The 17,395-nt window shown below is 41.1% G+C and overlaps 1 protein-coding gene across 1 annotated transcript in view; it reads right to left on the reverse strand.

Annotated features, from left to right (window-relative positions):
- THEMIS (thymocyte selection associated) overlaps positions 1-17,395 on the reverse strand; it is a gene marked incomplete at both ends in the record, with an annotated part of 84,994 nt that overhangs the window by 36,373 nt on the left and 31,226 nt on the right. The window contains one exon of the mRNA XM_084283926.1: positions 16,027-17,072. Within this exon, the coding sequence (XP_084140052.1) occupies positions 16,027-17,072 (1,046 nt within the window). The remainder of the gene's footprint in view (positions 1-16,026; positions 17,073-17,395) is intronic.

Genomic DNA, 17,395 nt, shown 5'->3' on the forward strand with positions numbered 1-17,395 from the left:
TCATCAACACAAGAAATACCCTGATATTAACTTTTCCCACAAAACAAATCTTGACTTTATGTATTTAGAGATGAAACATCAGTCAGCTATTCATGCACAAAACTTTGTAAACAAATGCACAACAACAGCAAAAAGCACTTTCCTAATTCTGCTGGAACTTTATTCTTGTTCACATTTGCAGCACTTCCACTCTTAGCCTTGTCCTTACTTCCCTCAGGCACTGCAGTCTCCATAAATTCTAAGTTACCTCTGCTTGGCACAAACACAAGTAAAATATAGTAATGAGCTGTACTGAATGGAGGGGCCACAACCTCCCCAGGCAGAAGTCTACACCCAAAAAGACCTCCCAAGGACTGGACAAGCTGCCCAGACCCTCAGTTGCAAGGAAATCCTGAATCTGGAAGTCCCCCTAGGGCCCGAAGACAGAGATGGATGTTGTGAGTGCAAGTGTGCCCAGATGGATGAACATTTTGATCAAGTCATGATGTTGCAAAAGGAGTTCACCAGTCAGTGTAGTATCCAGGATTCTGAGCAAGGGATTGGTACATAATATTGTGCACTGACATGGGCTGAGCAACAGCCCTGCCTTAAGTCCTGTCAATAGGAAGGCAAGCCAGGTTCCAACCTTGAGCTGATGGGCTTGACTGACTCACAAGACAATGGAGACCGGACCCTTGTCTCTTCTTGGAGCCAAAGGAAGAGTCTTCCCCTTGCCCCCAAAGTGCCCCTATGCAACAGATATGATACCCTGGGCCTAGAAAAAAAAAAAAAAAAAAAAAAAAAAAAAAAAGGAGTGCATGAGTCAAGACCTAGGAAAGGTCAACTATATGTAGTTGGACCAACCAACCACCTGTATTAGAACCTGTGCCACCAATAAAAGTGTGAAGGGCGTTAACAATTGCAGATTCCTCAATGAGAGGCACTGAAGCACCTATTTGTTATCCAGACAAATTCCCTAGAGAGGTTTGCTGCCTGTTGGGGCCTGCATTTATGATGTCACAAAGAGACTACCAAGCCTGGTAAAGCCAGAGTACTACTACCAATTCCAGCTCTTTCTTGTAGGGTCAAAAGAGGCTGCAATGAACAGACTCTAAAGTATCTAACGGGACTGTAGATATCCCTCAGAAAGATGTTGAAGTGAACGGGAGCGCAAGTACTGTTTTCCTCTATCCTTCCAGCTGGAGAGTGGGACCCAAGAAGAAGGAGAAGAATGGATCAGATGAGTAACTGTCTGTGTGGCTGGTTCCATACACAGGGTTTTGGGTTCTGTGATCTCAGATGTACCTTTAAGAGAGCAGGCATGTTGACATCAGATGGGTTGCACCTGAACAGGTTGGGCAACAGATTGGTGTTTGGGAAACAAACTGGCTGGACTCATCAGCAGGGCTTTAAACTAGATTCACTGGGGGAAGGGAAGTGACAGAGAAGAACCAGGAGGCACTTCAGACAGCAACAGGAAAATACCTGTGAATTGTCCCAGAGGAATTAGGGTGGGCTCCTCTTAAAATTTGATGCAGCTGATAGCCCAGCTGAAGTGCGTTCTACACAAATGAATGCAGCATGGTAAACAAGCAGAAAAAGTTGGTGCACGTAGAAAACTATGACCTAATTGTTATCACAGAAATCTGGTGGGATGAATCACAAAGCTGGAAAACTGAAGTTGAGGGCTACAAGATTTTCAAAGGTCATGGAAGGAAGAGTGGGTGCGTTGCCTTCTATGTTAAGAAATGTATAGGTTGCAAAGAGCTGCCTCTCAGAAACAGCCACAAATAGATTGAGCTTGTGGGTAAAAGACCAATAAAGGACCAGACCAATAAAGAACACCTTGTGGTTCGGGTCTACTACAGACCATCTGATCAAGGGAAGCCTGTAGACAAGGCCTTGCTTCAGTTACAAGAATCATCATTCTCACACGCTCTCATCCTATTGGGGGATTTCAACCACCCGGATGTCCACTGGGAAAAAAACACAGCAGGCCGTAAGTAATCCAGGAGACCCCTGGAGTGCATCAAGGATAAATTCCTGGTCCAGGTATTGACAACCAACCATATGAGAAGTGTTACTGGACCTCCTGCTCACCAGTGTGGACAAACTCATTAAAGAGGTTACAATTGGAGGCAGTCTGGGCTGCAGTGACCGTGCTTTGGTTGAGTTTGTGATCTTGAGAAATATGGGCTTGGCAAAGAGCAAAGTCATGACCCCACAGAAGAGAGAATTTTCATCTGTTTAAAGAGTTAATGGATGAGATCCCCAGGGACACTGACCTTAGAGACAGAAGAACTGACCAGAGCTGGCAACTCTTTAAGGATCCTTTTCTTAGAGCACCATAATTCTCCATCTCCCTGTGTAAGAAAGTGAGCAAGGATGGCAGGAAATCAGGATGGCTGTGCAAGGACCTGCTGGGCAAACTGGGGCATGAGAAGGAAATGCAGGGGCACTGGAAGCAGGTACATGTGGCCTGGGCAGAGTACAGGGATGCCATCTGGATATGCAGGGATGGGATCAGGAAAGCCAAGGCACAGATGGAACTGAGCTTGTCAAGAGATGCAAAAAAAAAAATAATAAGAAGGGATTCTATAGGTACATTGGCCAGAAAAGAAAGACCAAGGAGAGTATACCCCCTCTAATAAATTAGAAGGAAAAACTAGTAACAACAGACATGGAGAAGGCTGAGGTACTCAACAGCTTCTTTGCCTCAGTCTTCACTGCAAGTCAGGCTTCCCACATCTCTAATTTCCCTGAATCTGTAGATGAGGGGTGGGGGAAAAAAGTCCCTCACACTATAAACAAAGAGCAGGTTCAAGACTACCTGATGGAACTGAAGAGGTACAGGTCTAGGGGGCCTGGTGACATGCATCCTAGGGTCCTGCGGGAACTGGCTGATGGAGTTGCCAGGCTTCTCTCTATTAGTTAACCTATCAGACACATGCCTGCCCAAAATGAGAACCTCATAAAGACTTGCCAGACTTTACACCAGCTGTGCCAGCTTCTCATCAGTTCTTTTGCCCCTCTTTACTTTCTATTGAAGCAGATTGATATTTTTTTTTTTTTCTGAATTATATTTTTTTCTTGGAATCAGTTACATCAAAACTACATCTTCAAGCCCCCCTATAGTGATGTTCCTGTAGTGATGTTTCCAATCATATCCATAAACAACAAATTTCTTTCCTGGTTCACAACAATTTTCTGATCTTTACACAGGCCCAATAACATCAGAATATTGTTTGCAACTCATCCTACAAGACAGTGGAAAAAAAAAATTGTACCTCCTTGTTTGCTAGCTTTTTACTATGCTTTGAAGTGCTACTTTAAGTTTCTGTTAATTGTAACCACAATGGTACATTAGTAAACGAGAACACTTTCTGGGAATTATCATTTCAGCCATCCCAGAGAAGTTTATTTTTTAAATTTGGTCTAAGTTACACTATGCGTCCTTAATGAACTGTGGCCTCCATGGAAATAAGCCACCTCCCTCTTTTACACCCATGGAATAGGGGCCTCCAACATGCAATTTACATATTTTGCCAACTGAATCTTTTCTAAATTACACTTATTTGAGGTGCTTTCCAAAGTGTTTTCAGTTTCAGCTTGAATATTTGTTTGTCTTTAAAATTTCTCAACTATTTTTTCTGTCTTTGGCCTTGTTTATAAAGGTTGTACTTATAAAGATAGTGAGAGTAGGAGCATATAGTTTCTTGCCATGAACTCTTTGTAAATATTCCTATAGAACATTAAACTGCCATGGTTTGAGGCAACTTAATCCTTTCTCAATACCATGTAAAATATTTAATACTTTCTGCATACTGAGTGTCCACAAAAAAGCAACAAATTAAAGAAAAACAAATTAAATGTAAATTCACAGCCTAGCACACTTCAAGCCATCTATTTCAGTTAATTCTTTGCAACTGAGTTTTAGTGATGATATGCCAGCAACCCCCAGAAAAGGTTTCATTTTCTTATCTTGCTTTCACTTTCACTGTCTTGACTCTGGAGCTGGTACCTCAGTGAGAGAACCTTATTACAGTAACGACCAAATGTGACACACAGCAAGGATTAAAATGTTATCCAACTTGTACATGCATAAGCAGGCTCCCTGGAAATAGAATTCAGAATGATATTTTCATTTGCGAACCTGTATTTTCCTGCATCTGAGCAGTCAATGGAGCATCTTCTTTTCTAAGTAAGATCCAATTATAATGAGAACTTAGATTGACAGAAAACATCATTATAACTGAATGAGCTGTCAAATCCATGATTAATAAGGTTCTTCATTTAGGTTCAACAATAGCAGCATCAGGCCACTGCCATATTATTATTCAATAACTTCTAACATTTATAAGAAGATTTACTTTCCATTTTGGAGGGTAGAAGGAAGTCTCTCACATTCAAATGTTCACATGGGGCAGAAGGGGTTTCAATATTTCATGAGAGGATTTTATCTCCGTGTTTTTTGAAGATGAACACTAACAATAAGCATTATGCAAAACCTAAGCCTGCTGTTTAAGGAGTTAGCTTCTGTTTTCCTCCTAGCTTTTGTATTTTGCATCCATTTTCTTACTGCCTGAACCATGACAGCAGAGCAGGAACATCAGCAGTGTTAGAGGCTTGTGGCCTGGGTGTCCATAAGGTCAGATGTTGACTGACTGTACGGAGTACAACTAAGAGACAAATCAAAACCACTCTGGTCCTTCTCTATTCAGTGAGGCTCAGAGCTGCAGATAAAAAGCAGACATTTCATGCTCACTACAGTGTGTGTAAGCATTTTAAATCATTTTATGTCGTTTAAGCAGATTTTATTTTTTCTGTACACTACTTTTCCTTTTGCTACATATGGAGTGGTAATTCGTGTCAAGAAAATGGTTGATATTAATAAACAAGGGGGAGATTTGGGAGTGTGGCCATGGGGGTCGGAAAGCCCCGTGGTTAATGATAGCATTAGACTCTTAACGATGAGGCCATCAGGAATATAAAAGAGTTTAGAAGGAACAAAGAAGGGTGATTCAGGAGACTCCATGCAGTCTCGGGTTGCTTGTTCTCCAGCCGTTAAGGCAGGGAAGTTTCTGGGTGTTTGCTGTTGTTGTTATATTCAAAGTTGTTTGACCAATGAAAAGTTGTTTTGAAAAGAACTGCTGTGGAGAGAAGAGGGGAGCCTGCCCTCAAGATAAAAAAAAAAAAAAAAAAAAAAAAGCAACACGATGAAGTTATGTCATCAATAAAGAAGCAGAAAGAAGGAATGAAAAGGAACAGGCTAGCAGAACGGAGACCAGGACGGGAACAGGCACATTGATCGCCTCATGAAGATGGGTTCGGTCAAATTCAGCAAACTGCTCAGAGAAGCTCGTACAGAAAGTCGCTGGAAATAGGCGCACCGGAGCTGGAAAGCAGCTCAAGCTGAGAGAAACAGACCCGTGCACACAACTGCCTCTCGCTGGTAAGCAGCTGCCCATTATAGGGAATCATACATCCTTGGAAACAAAGACTGTCCTGGTAACCTTGCAGCTTATTCTCTTCATTAACAATCAGACAGTTTATGGGACCAAATTGAGGTCAAGGTGTGGGACTCTGCAAATAAAAACGACAAGGTGGCAGTGGGATTGCTCAGCACCTGGCTAGCAGTCTCTGAGGCCTTAAAGAGCCATGTGGGACCACAGTCAGAAACGTGTAGTTTGCCAGACAGTGAGGGAACTGGTCCGCCCATCCTTCTACTACACCACCGGACCCCCACCGCTACAGCCATCGAAGGCTTTTGCTGTTACGCCCCCTGTTGACCTGGACGTACCTTTTGATCCAGACTCTATTGGCCTCGAAAAGGAGACGGATATGTTTTTCTTCGATTCGGGAAGAACGGGATACATAAGGCCCAAAGACCGAGTTGCTTGACAACTTAAAGCAAGACATATTGTTCAAAAGGAATGGAAAATGGAGACTGTTAAGTCATGGAACTTAAAGGATTGTTTGTTACCTTTTCTGATTGTGTAGGAATACTCGGGTTTAGTATGTAAAAGCAATGTTCTGTATATTTAGAATGTTTTATGTTCGTGTGTGCGTGTTGGCGCAGCATAGACTCCCTGCACACCCAGCGCTGTTTACTTGCCTTTTATACCTTTTATAAATATTCCTTTTATAAATATTACTAAATTCAGATTGAGTTGAAACTTCATTTATAACGCTTTTTATGTGAGAAACAATGAGGTCAGGATAGTTATAAATTAGGATATTCACACGGACAAAGTGTCATACTTAGAAAGAAAAATCCTCAAAAAAAAAAAAATCGTGTAACGAAAATGCAATTCTCTCCATCCTATATAAATTCTGCCTTCCCATCCCATTTCACAATTTGATAGAAGATAATTGGATATCCCATTTTTGTTTAACTAGTTCTCAATTTCACATTCCTAGCATACTTCCTTAATCCTCTCTTCCATCCTAATGGGGGTGCTGCTCCATCACTACAGGCAGTATAAATGATTTGGCTGTAAAAGCTATGTGTGAGGGTTGACTTGGAAAAATGGCCTTTTGGGTCAGCATTCATTTATACATCATCAGTTATGTTCCACTACTTTTTATCCAAATATGATCCATCAATAAAAAATACATATATAACCCACACTGTAGCAATCTCTTTCCTCATTTTCTTTCTTTGCTGACACCTTGTATGCTTACACAAACTAACCTTTAACATGCAACTTTTAGTTTAATGCTATCATCTGTCAAAGTCCTACAGACTGGGGAAATTTAAGGAGGCATTCTGAGAAGTGTCTCAATTTCTATCCATAACCTTTCACGTCTCTAAAACTCACTGCTACATTCTGTAAGCCACCAGGTGAAGACATGGCTTAAGATGCTAGAGATGCAACAGAAGGTGCAAACAGGGAAGCACAAAGGCTCATGTCTACCACAAGAATAAACTTTGAAGTGGTTAACAGAAGATCAAGCTTAAAATGTGCTAGTGAGCTTCAAGGTTAACACCTTGCAAAGTTATATGGGACAAGTTCACACCTCTCTTCTTTCTTGTTTCTTCCTCTTTCAAATATCCACACTTCAGAATTAAGCTGTCCTAGAGACAGCCAGTTTCATTTTGCACCTGTTCAGTAAATTAACTTTCAGTTGAAAACTTTTAAGTAAGGTTAAAACATGTCTGGGTATTTCATTGTCACTATTTTTCTGTTGTTACTGAGGTCCTTTTGTGGTAGCCAATGAATAAAAAAAAAAAGGAAAATGAAAAAGCTTTATATATATATATACGCATAAATGATGCCTGTCTCTATAAAACACCCCAGAAAATGGGAAAATGAAGCGTTATGTCCCATTTCATAGAGAAGACAGCTACATGAACAAGTTGCTACAAAGTAAATGAGTGTGGATTTACAGCTCATTAACTACTCCATGGCAACTGTCTGGGTGGTTAAGGCTCCAGAGTAAATGTGAGGTAGCTCTGACCCTTACAGGAGGGAGGGAATGTATCTTGCATTTACCTGAGATTTAAGTATCCATATAGAGTAACTAATGAGCTGGAAATCCACACCCTCGCTTCACACATGGCAGTTCCTTCATGTATCTTGAGGCAATGATAGTTATGCGATTTGCCTCCTGTCACAGAAGGGGCATCTAAAAGACAAAGTAATGTAACCCAGACCTGAGGAGCTTCTGCCAACCCCACTCCTCACATGGCCAGAATTTTCTTGTAGAGCTGCTGTTCAACTGCTTGGAACATCTTCCTTCAAATGAGATCACTTCATAAGCAAACTCAGCTACTCTTTTCCTTGTTCATACTGCAGAACAAGAACATACCACTTCTTATGTAAAACAGGTGGATCGGTAAAAGTACCTCTAGATACAATTCTTAATTTCACATATAGAATATTATTATTATAATTATATAATATATCTGTATATGATATAATAATAATAAAAAGATGATATGGGAGAAGCTTTATTCTGCTTTATGTATCAGATTTCAACCTCTTCATGTCAGATAGTGTCATTGCTGGTCTTTTGGAGCTAATCTGGACTCCAATGTTCTATACTCTAAGCATTCTTTAGCCACAGTGCTGCCCATCAGGGTAGTGCATGGCACGCCACAAACTAACAAAGAGGCTTTTTTTTTTTCCCCTGCAGTGTTTCCTGCCAAGTGATATTCTGATAAGACTCATCATGCTCTTTCAAGTGAATCACTGATACAAGCTACTGTCTACAGCCACTGTAAGCCTGAGAGCCATGCTCTGATTTTTCAGTGGCACCACTGGAATGACAATAGCTATAACTACAAAATGACTTGTGCCTCCTCGAACCCCCTGTTGCTATGTACACACACACATATATATATATATAAAAGATCTAATGGGAGGAAAATTTGAACCACAGTTTTGCAAGATATTGCCATTTAAAATATTTACCAGTAAAATTATTTAATGTCTTAGGATAGAACAACAGAATAATGATGTTAAATACTTTGACAACGTTCTGTCTAAATTGTACATCTCCATCCACAGAGAAAAGAAATTCATTTTCTCAGTACAGTCATTGAACACATGATTTTCAGCCTTTATAAACTCTCCTATAGTAATTGATAAGCCTCACTATTAATTTTATTATCATTCTATTTCTAATATTGTCTATGTACTAACATATTCAAAAAGCCCAGAGCTGGGATTGTCTTTCCAGGTTTTAATGGATTTGATGAGTCTCTCCCTGGCATTCTCCATTTCCTCATAATCGTTGAATTCCTCATTGTGAGAACTCTGGAAAATGTGAGTCATGCCTACAGATACTTTGGGCTTTGACCCTGCTGTCACACTGACAGCAAGTTTCTCATTTCATTTCATAGGGCAATGTATTTCAAAGCATAATCCCAACCTGTAGGGATACTTCCAGTTCTGGGATGTCTGGCTATGACAGTACTGAAAAAGCCTGAATTTCATGAAGAAAAGCATAATGTGAATGGGAAATGTCAGTACTTTCTTTTACACTGACTGTATTCAACAGTGCAGTGACTCTGATGTACATCCTTGATGTACATATTTTCTTTTTTTTTTTAAAAAAAAAAAAAAAAGAGGCTGCTAACAGATTGGGAACCTGCATATTTGCCCCTGCATGTCACTCGAGCATATTGCTCTCTTACTGGGTTATCCTTATCCTCAAGTAAAGCATCCAGAGAATAATTATTTTAACAGAAGTTCCCATGGCTGACTGTTAAACTGCTCAACACTGTCTCATTTGTGCTACTCCGCAGTAAGTGCCTGTGCATGCCCAGTAGAGAATGAAGTTTTCAGAAACTGGACTCTGGTCCTTCTTATTTCAAACCTCATCAGTCACCCTGTAAGGCTCAGGACCCTTGCACTGCCCAAGCAGCAAACAGGGCTACATCAATGCTGCCTGATTGAACAGGTTGGTGCCTGTAAGCATTCGTGGGCTCCACTTCAACCTGTGCCAACAATCTATTTCTCAAACTGCTCCTGGGTACAATCTGGGCATTCAAACACCCCAAGGCCCACTCCAGAATGCAGTTTGCAAGCAGCCAAAGCTGGAGACTGAAAGAGTTACTAGCAGAGACATCAGGCATTTTATGCCAGTTGGTCCTCAGAGCCCAGAAAAGTCCCTGAATGTGTTTAAGCAGGCATGTGATAAGTGGCACTTCAGCAGCCAGCTATCTGCAGGCTTGATTTTCTGACCTTCTTGCTATGAAGAAAAGGGCAAATTAAGGCAGTGCAGACTGGATAACAGTGACATTGGAAGTCAGATGGCAAGGAACCCGGGCTGGAAAAAGCATTTCAGATCCCCCCAAGTTATATTTTTTTTGGAGATTTATTCTGCTGCAGTGTAACAGACTTTTTTTTTTAAAAAAAAAAACTTTCTTGTCCAACTTTGTATTATACAAATATACGATTTTATGTTGTTCGCTTTCTGCATGAGAGAAAAAAAAACATTCCAGCCAATTCTGCTCCTACTGACGTTAATGGTTGTTGGCTTAAACACACTGTCCAGTATTTTCCTTCTTATCAAGGGTGCCGTATTTTTATGCGGTTGATATATATATTTTTCAACTAGGAATCCCTTTTATTTTGATATTTCTTATCTCTTTGTTCTCCAAGACATTCACTTTTAGCTCTAAATTATGCAATTTGCTTTTACCCAGTTGGCATTTACGTCAGTCAGCATATCCAAATGTTCATCTGTATTTCCTTAATTTCATGTACTGTATCAGCAATTCCTGCAGCAGTAATGGCTTTCTGCAATGAGACTTACACCTCAGATTGCCCTGCTAGTTTTTCAGGCAATTATCTACTGCCTGTCCTTCTGGCAGGCACATTGCTATCTTCCCCATTTTATTTTGGTTTTGAGAATAACATCAATCTACAGTAAGTGCCTACTACAGACTTGATGCTTCTCTGTGGAAATTTTAAGCTTTTCATATTATTTAAAAGAGAAAAGGATCTTAATACCAGTTCTTCATACTGAGAAAATTGGAAAAACTCCAGACCTTTTTTAGCTGGGTCTTCAGGGTTTCCTACACCTTTAACTCCTTCCTCCTGATTCATACAAAGTCTATCAGTGGTTCCAATCCTCCATCATCCAGATCAGAGCCATCATTGCCTGGTCTAGTTTTCACAGAGACCTGGGACACAAAAGGGGATGGCACACATGCAGGCCTCAGCCCAATGTGGTATCAAGATGCACAAAGGGTTGCCAGGAAATGGTCATGGTCCCTCATGTATAGACGTAGCTATAATGGTCTCTGGAACAGGTCACCAATACAAAGTCCTTCAGCTGGGATTCTTCAGCCTACAAGAAAGCACAAAGTGGCTTGACACTTGTCAGCACCTACAGCCCACTCCAGTTTTACTCCTACAAACCTGGCTGAAGATCAATGCTCTGCTAAGGTTTGGAACATGTGCTGCTGGGGAAGGAGATGAAAACCCATGTGTAACTTAGGATGTTCCTGTAGCTCCTGTCTGACAATGGCTGCGGCCTTGGCTTCAGCTCGCTGCAGGACTGAAGAGCAAAAGGAGGAGGATGTTTTGGAAGAAACAAGCTTCTCTGAAAGCTTGACATTTCCTTGGGGAACCAAGGACACAGAGATCTAGGGGGAGCTGAAGGGCACTGACAAATGCAGTGTAGGGGGACTCAAGGCACGTAGGTCTGGGGAAAATCAGGCATGTGTCAAAGGATGGGTGTTAGGAGGAGAAGAACCCTGCAGCGCATTGTGTGGTGCTTGGAAGAATGAGAATCTGTGGCATGGGGGAGTGTGGAGGATTTGGAGCCTGACTCACCAGGCAAGGCCACAGTGGGGATGAGGTTTTGACAGATTTCAAGAACTGATCCACAATGACAAGGTGGGCTGGTCATAAGCATTAAGGGCTGTTCTTCCAGCCTTCCCATCCTATTTATGAGGGATTTACAAAGCTACTGGAAAGTAACATGGAGAAATTACATGGGATATGTGGAGAGAGAGGGTCGAAGGTTGCAGATCAAAGGTCGAGGAGAGGAGAGCTTTTTTTCAGTGGGCATAGAGATGGAGGAAGAGGAAGCACTGCTGCAGCCTCAGGAGCCACAGCACTACGCTTGTCAGAGAGAAACCCTCCTCATGCTTGCACATGCATTTTTGCATCCACTAATGAACTACATTTCCCTACCTCATTTCTAGTGCCAGATGATTATTAATTCCTGAAGTCTGTTCATATCTGCTCCTTTCTGGCTTTTCTGCATGCATTTCCTAATATGTATTTATTTAAAAAGGTTAGTAATTTGCTGCACAGAAGAAATATTTGTATTAAACCTGCTGTATAAAGGCCCCAAAACCATGAAAAATGCTCTGGAAGCAGAAAAGAAATAGTTAGGAGGAAGGAAAGAAGGCACTGCAGGAAAACTCATTTGCTGAAAAATGCAGCTTATGTCTTATCAATTTAATTCCAGATAAGTCTTCATTTTGCTGTGAAGACAGATGCGATAAATATGTTAATGGCAGATTTCGGTAGTTCAGTTTGTAGAACTGTAAAGCCAGATGGAAGTGATAATTTTTCTTTCATTTTAATTTTGAAATAAAAAGCAAGAAAGCAAAAAAGTTCCTGATATCGTAACACTGTAATGACTTTTTGAAGGATAATGGACCTTAGCATTGAATGACGATTAACTATCATGCCCTGATACTTACTATTTTATTAAATTCCAGTTTCCCTTTCTGGAATTCTCTCAGCTTTCTTGACAGAGCTGAGCAGATTACTGCCTGTGACTGACTTTTCCAGTTCCACATTCATAAAGGTATTTAGCAGCAATCCCAGCTTGAAGCTTGTGAGTATTTCACTGATACTAATGTTCCTTAGGCTAAATACATGCCTAAGCAGACCACTGAAAATAGCCCTGGTTGGAGCTAACCTCTCTTATTGTTAATCAGAAGCCAAATGCTGATTTTACTTATTTATTTATTATTGTTCCTTAGGAAGTGCATTTAGTGCCTTTGAAGAGCATCAGGAATAAACTGTTGTTTTCCACAAATTGATTACCATTCCCCCAGTACTAACATTCATTTTTGAATGAATATTCACTCATATTTGGTGAGATGTATTTTTTCAATTAAAAGAGTAATAATAATAAAATCTACTTGGGGGACATGGCTCAAGTGAGGAAATGTGGATTTCCTTTGTGTGCTTTATCCCAAGTTTTGCCATTCAACAAAGGGTACAATCATTTTTTCATCACCATCCTTGACTGGTGGTAGAAAGCTGGTAGGGTTTGTGAGTAGAGGTGGCTAGAGATAGCATTGTTTATTAGAGTTTAATCATTCTTAAATACCAGATTCGTTCTGTAGTTCAGTGCATGCTGTTTATTTCATTTATTTAGTTTGCATGAATTTTCCTGGGGGTTTCTTTTCTTTATTCAATTAGCAACTAATGCAAAACAGCAAACATATGTGGGCTAGATGTTTCTTAACCAAATAAAATGACGAGATGAGAGGGAAAAGCAAGGTCTACAGTGCCTTGCAGAGGGGAGAGCAGGGATCCCCAGGCTCTGGAATTGAAAGCTGCATCAGCAGGAGCTGAGCCAACTTAATTAGCCTTGTGAAGAGAGTGGGCAGAGGGTTTGGTTAATGCAGCTATATTACATTTGAGAATTCATCTGATGTCTCTGGACTTTGCTGTACTGTGCAGACATACCTGTTTCTGTAGTACTGCACCTTGCACTCAAGCTGAGGCAGTTTGTGCACTCATCTGAGGTCACAGTCCATACTTGCTGCCAGTTTCAAACAATTCAGTGACTAACATGACCAAAGACACACAGGGAAATGTGGGCTGTATAGTCCTGTTCATGGCCCTAGTGTTCCTGTAACCAAGGCCAGGGAACAGCATGCAGAGACATCTGGAGCTTCTCCACAACTCACAACCTTTCTGGAAGAGCTAAAAAGTGATCAAAGCAGAAGCCATAGCTAGAGGTGACCCCTCCCTGGCAGAGCATCCTTCAGCATTGACATAAAATAACCAGATCTTGGTCCTTTGTGGACTCATGCAGCAGCAGCATTTAATCTTGGAGCACCAGGCCAAGCAGAGCTTCCCAGCCAGTGAGCAAGGAAGCCAATCACCACCCTCCATCACACAGGCAAGCAGGGAGCTGCTTGCAAGAGGAGCCATGGCAATTCATGCATCACTAAAGCTTATTCCATGCTGCCACTTGTCAGGCTTAAGTTCAGCTCATTAGGACACTTGTCTGTTATTTATGCAAATAAGTCTACACAGAGTCACAAAATATGCAAAGTGTGCCATTTATCAGTTTGGCACCATCTCCAACTTTCTGAACCCTCAGACATCCCTGTTATATTTAGAAGAAAATGCGGTCTCCCCTACCACTGTTGCTGGCAGAGAGGCCAAAGCAGAGCTTATCAGCTATGATCCACGTCCTCTCAGAGGACTTGCTGTGCTTGGGATAGAACAGATAACACATTCTCTCCGACTCTAAACCTATTACATTAACACTCAGGATGTTTAATCTTATGAATAAGGAATCTCTACTTATTTAGTCTTTCGAGGAAGATTTATGAATCTGCATAACTCAAAGCATTCTGACTGCAATTTATGACTTATTTATAACAAGCATGTGACAAAATATGTCCTCTGGAGCTGTCTGCTTAAATGTGCTTCTTTGTTTGGACAGTTGCAGTCTATGGTTGCACTCATTCAATGAATGTGCAAAGGAACCTCAGCCCATCCCTCCCTTGTGCTTACTGCTCTCTCCTTGCTTCAGGAAAACAGTATTTTCTGCATGAGTCTAGTCTAGAGCCAACATCTACCTGTTGCTCCCTACACAGAGACACCAGTCACAGCAGGAAGTCTGAGTCCCCCTGACCATACAGCTCTACCAAAAACATAACAGTTAGGGAATCCCTCCCCAGCTCTGTACCACAAGACAGTGCCAGGTTGAAGGCCCTGTTAGCCCCAGGGCCTAGCTTCTCATCAGTCCTCCCTAGTCTAGCAGAATGGCTTATTTAAGCTGCTACAGGCTTCACTGTATGCAACGTTTTGCTATATTACCCTTATCTGAGGGACCCACCCTACCCCCTTCACTTCTTCTACAGTCTGTTGCAATTACCTCCCAGGACCTCTGTGGAGCTGAGGACCTGCATGGGGTGTTGGAACTGGCATGATGGGACGGACACTTCCAGTAGGGAAGGAAGGGGACTCATAAAATATCCCCTTTCAAGGCTGCTAGAGTTGGAACTTAGTTTGATGGCAACATTAAAAAACAAACAAACAAACAAAAACAAAACACCACAAACAAAAAAAACACCACCTTACCCCGCACCACCACCACCACCCTCCACCCAAATACAATGTCATGAGTTATATCACTTTTAAAGCACAGCACAATCACTCTGCCGTCTCATTACTCGGCCTCAGCCAATGCCTGAAAGCATTTCCAATGTATGCCTGTCTCCCTCCACAGGAAACTTGCATTTGCATGAGACAGAGAAACTGACCTACTGGACACTCTTTCACTGAAGTTCATCAAACTGCCTTTCTTTAATTCTTTCAATTTATGCAAGAAAACTGTCATGGGTTGAACCCAACAAGCAGCTGAGCACTCACCCAGCCGTTTGCTCACTCCATCTCTGACATCAGGACAGGGAAGAGAAAAAATGAGAAAACTCATGAGTAGATGTAAAAATAAATTTATAAGTGAAAGAAAGAGGAAGAAAAACAAGTGACGTCACTCAGCACCTCCCACAAGCAGACTGATGCCCTGCCAGTTTCTGCACTATGGCCACCCTCCCAGAACAACCACTCTGCTCCATTTCCTTGCTGGATGGACAGACTGGGAAAGAAAAGGTCTTGATGCTGTGCATATACTGCTCAACAACAGTCAAAACACTGGTGTGCTATCAACGCTGTTTTAGTTACAAATTCAAAACACAGTATCTCACAGGCTGCTGTGAAGAAAATAAACTCCATCTCAGCCAGACTCAATATAAAAATTAATGAGCAAATGCATTTTCTTAGATTAATCACTAAGAAAATTGTCCTAGAAGGGGCACTTAACTTTCTTAACATCAAAAGTTATTCTAAAAAAGCTGCCCTTTTTATTCCAGATCTATTTGCCACTTGGGTATGTGCAAAAACATGCACTCAAAAATATCTATACAACCTGACTTTCTGTGAATTTAATTTGGCTGTTTCCAGCTGAGTAAAATTCTCTTAACAAATATCATGAAAACATATGCTACCCCTTAATAAACATTTAAATATACCCACTTCAAGTCTCTCCCTTCACTTCTGCATTGGTGCAATTAAGGACTATCTGTCCTAAATTATAAGGCCAAGCTTTCTGCTGTGAGTCGGCATGGTTCCATTGTTTTTCACGGATCAATTAGCACACACTGGAGATTTTAACCATTGTTGTCTATAATGGCTAATTTGCCTATTACAGGGAACTGGGAGCCATCTGTATACAGTACTATAAGGAAATGGAGATTATGAACCTACAGAAAATGACTTATGATTGTAAGAGATTCAAAGACATAGACATGGTGCAATACCTTACCTTTGTAGCCTGTAGTACATCAGATATAACTTGCTTAGATACTGCAGAAACAGGTTTTGGTGCAAGTGCTGCTGGCTTTTTGGGTGGCCTGGGAGGTGGATGTAGGGTTTGGTTTTCAAATCTTCGTACCATATAGTATTCCTCTTCGCTGATCTCTTCCACTGTTGTCTTAGTCATGGGAGGTAAGACTGCCTGGACATCCTTGCTGAGCAAATGGACTGACATGTTTAAGCGATACACAGGAATCTCCCAGCTCTCTACTGGACTGCTGGCACTACTGATCAGCAAATAAGAGTCTGTGATTTCTTCTTCAAGCTGCAGACCAGGTACAGCAGCCAAGACATCCTCCTTAATGGAAAGGTCCCTCACAGACACTTTGACATTAAAAGGCAAACGAAATTCTTTGCAAATCTCAGAAAGCTGGTACTGCTTCTTGTCATGAATCACTTCCACAAAGCCACCTTCCATATACATAGGCAGGAGCACTTCCTTATATGTATCACTTAGTATTTGTTCACAAGCTAAAACATCTATGACTTTCTTTCTTCCCTCGTACAGAACTTCACTAGTCTGACGTTGCTGAACTAGAAATTGATCTCCAACTGAAACAGAAAAGAGCTCTGTATGAGGAGAATCAAAAGCTTTAGTTGCTACGACATGAAGCTGTTCCCTTTCACTTCTTGCTATCTCTAAGTCATAGGCAGTTGGAAACTCCCGAGGTCTTCTCTTGAACTTTCCTTTGTAGGTCATAGGGATTAAAAAATGTCTTTTGGGGGAGTCACTTCTGATCTCGGAGGCTAGGACTCTTGTAGCCTGGTACTTTTTGTAGATGACAATCTCTTTCCCTATATGCAATAAATTATAAGGTTTCTGTCTTCCTAAAGGGCCCTCCATTACCTCAGCAACCATGGGAAATTCCTTACTTGTTCTCTCAAATACATCTTCCAAAGACAGTGGCTGAAGGAAAGAGCTAATATCGTAACAGTCTGTTATATCCTTGACCTCAACATCCAAATCAGAGAGGATATGAACTATGTCCTTCCGAACTGAAAACAAAAAGAAATACATTCATTTTGTTTGTCTGTTTGTTTTCAAACTGATATTGGAATAAAATATACGTATCATGTTAGCCAGATACAAAAATTACCTTCCCAGTGTGTGCAACTCCATATATGCCTGTACAATTGATTGAGCCAGTCAAAGTCTAACTGTTTTAATTTGATATGTATGGCTATCAGATATGCAGCAGACCTCAGAAAGGAAGAGAGAAATGAAATGAGATAACATGAAAATAATGTATGCAAATATACAAAGTTTAAGAAAAAGGAAGAGGAAAAATCCAGTTTGCTATCTTTCTTACAGCACCTCC

This window comes from Netta rufina (genome assembly GCF_964035555.1).
Source record: "Netta rufina genome assembly, chromosome: 3".
Classification (NCBI taxonomy): Eukaryota; Metazoa; Chordata; class Aves; order Anseriformes; family Anatidae; genus Netta; species Netta rufina.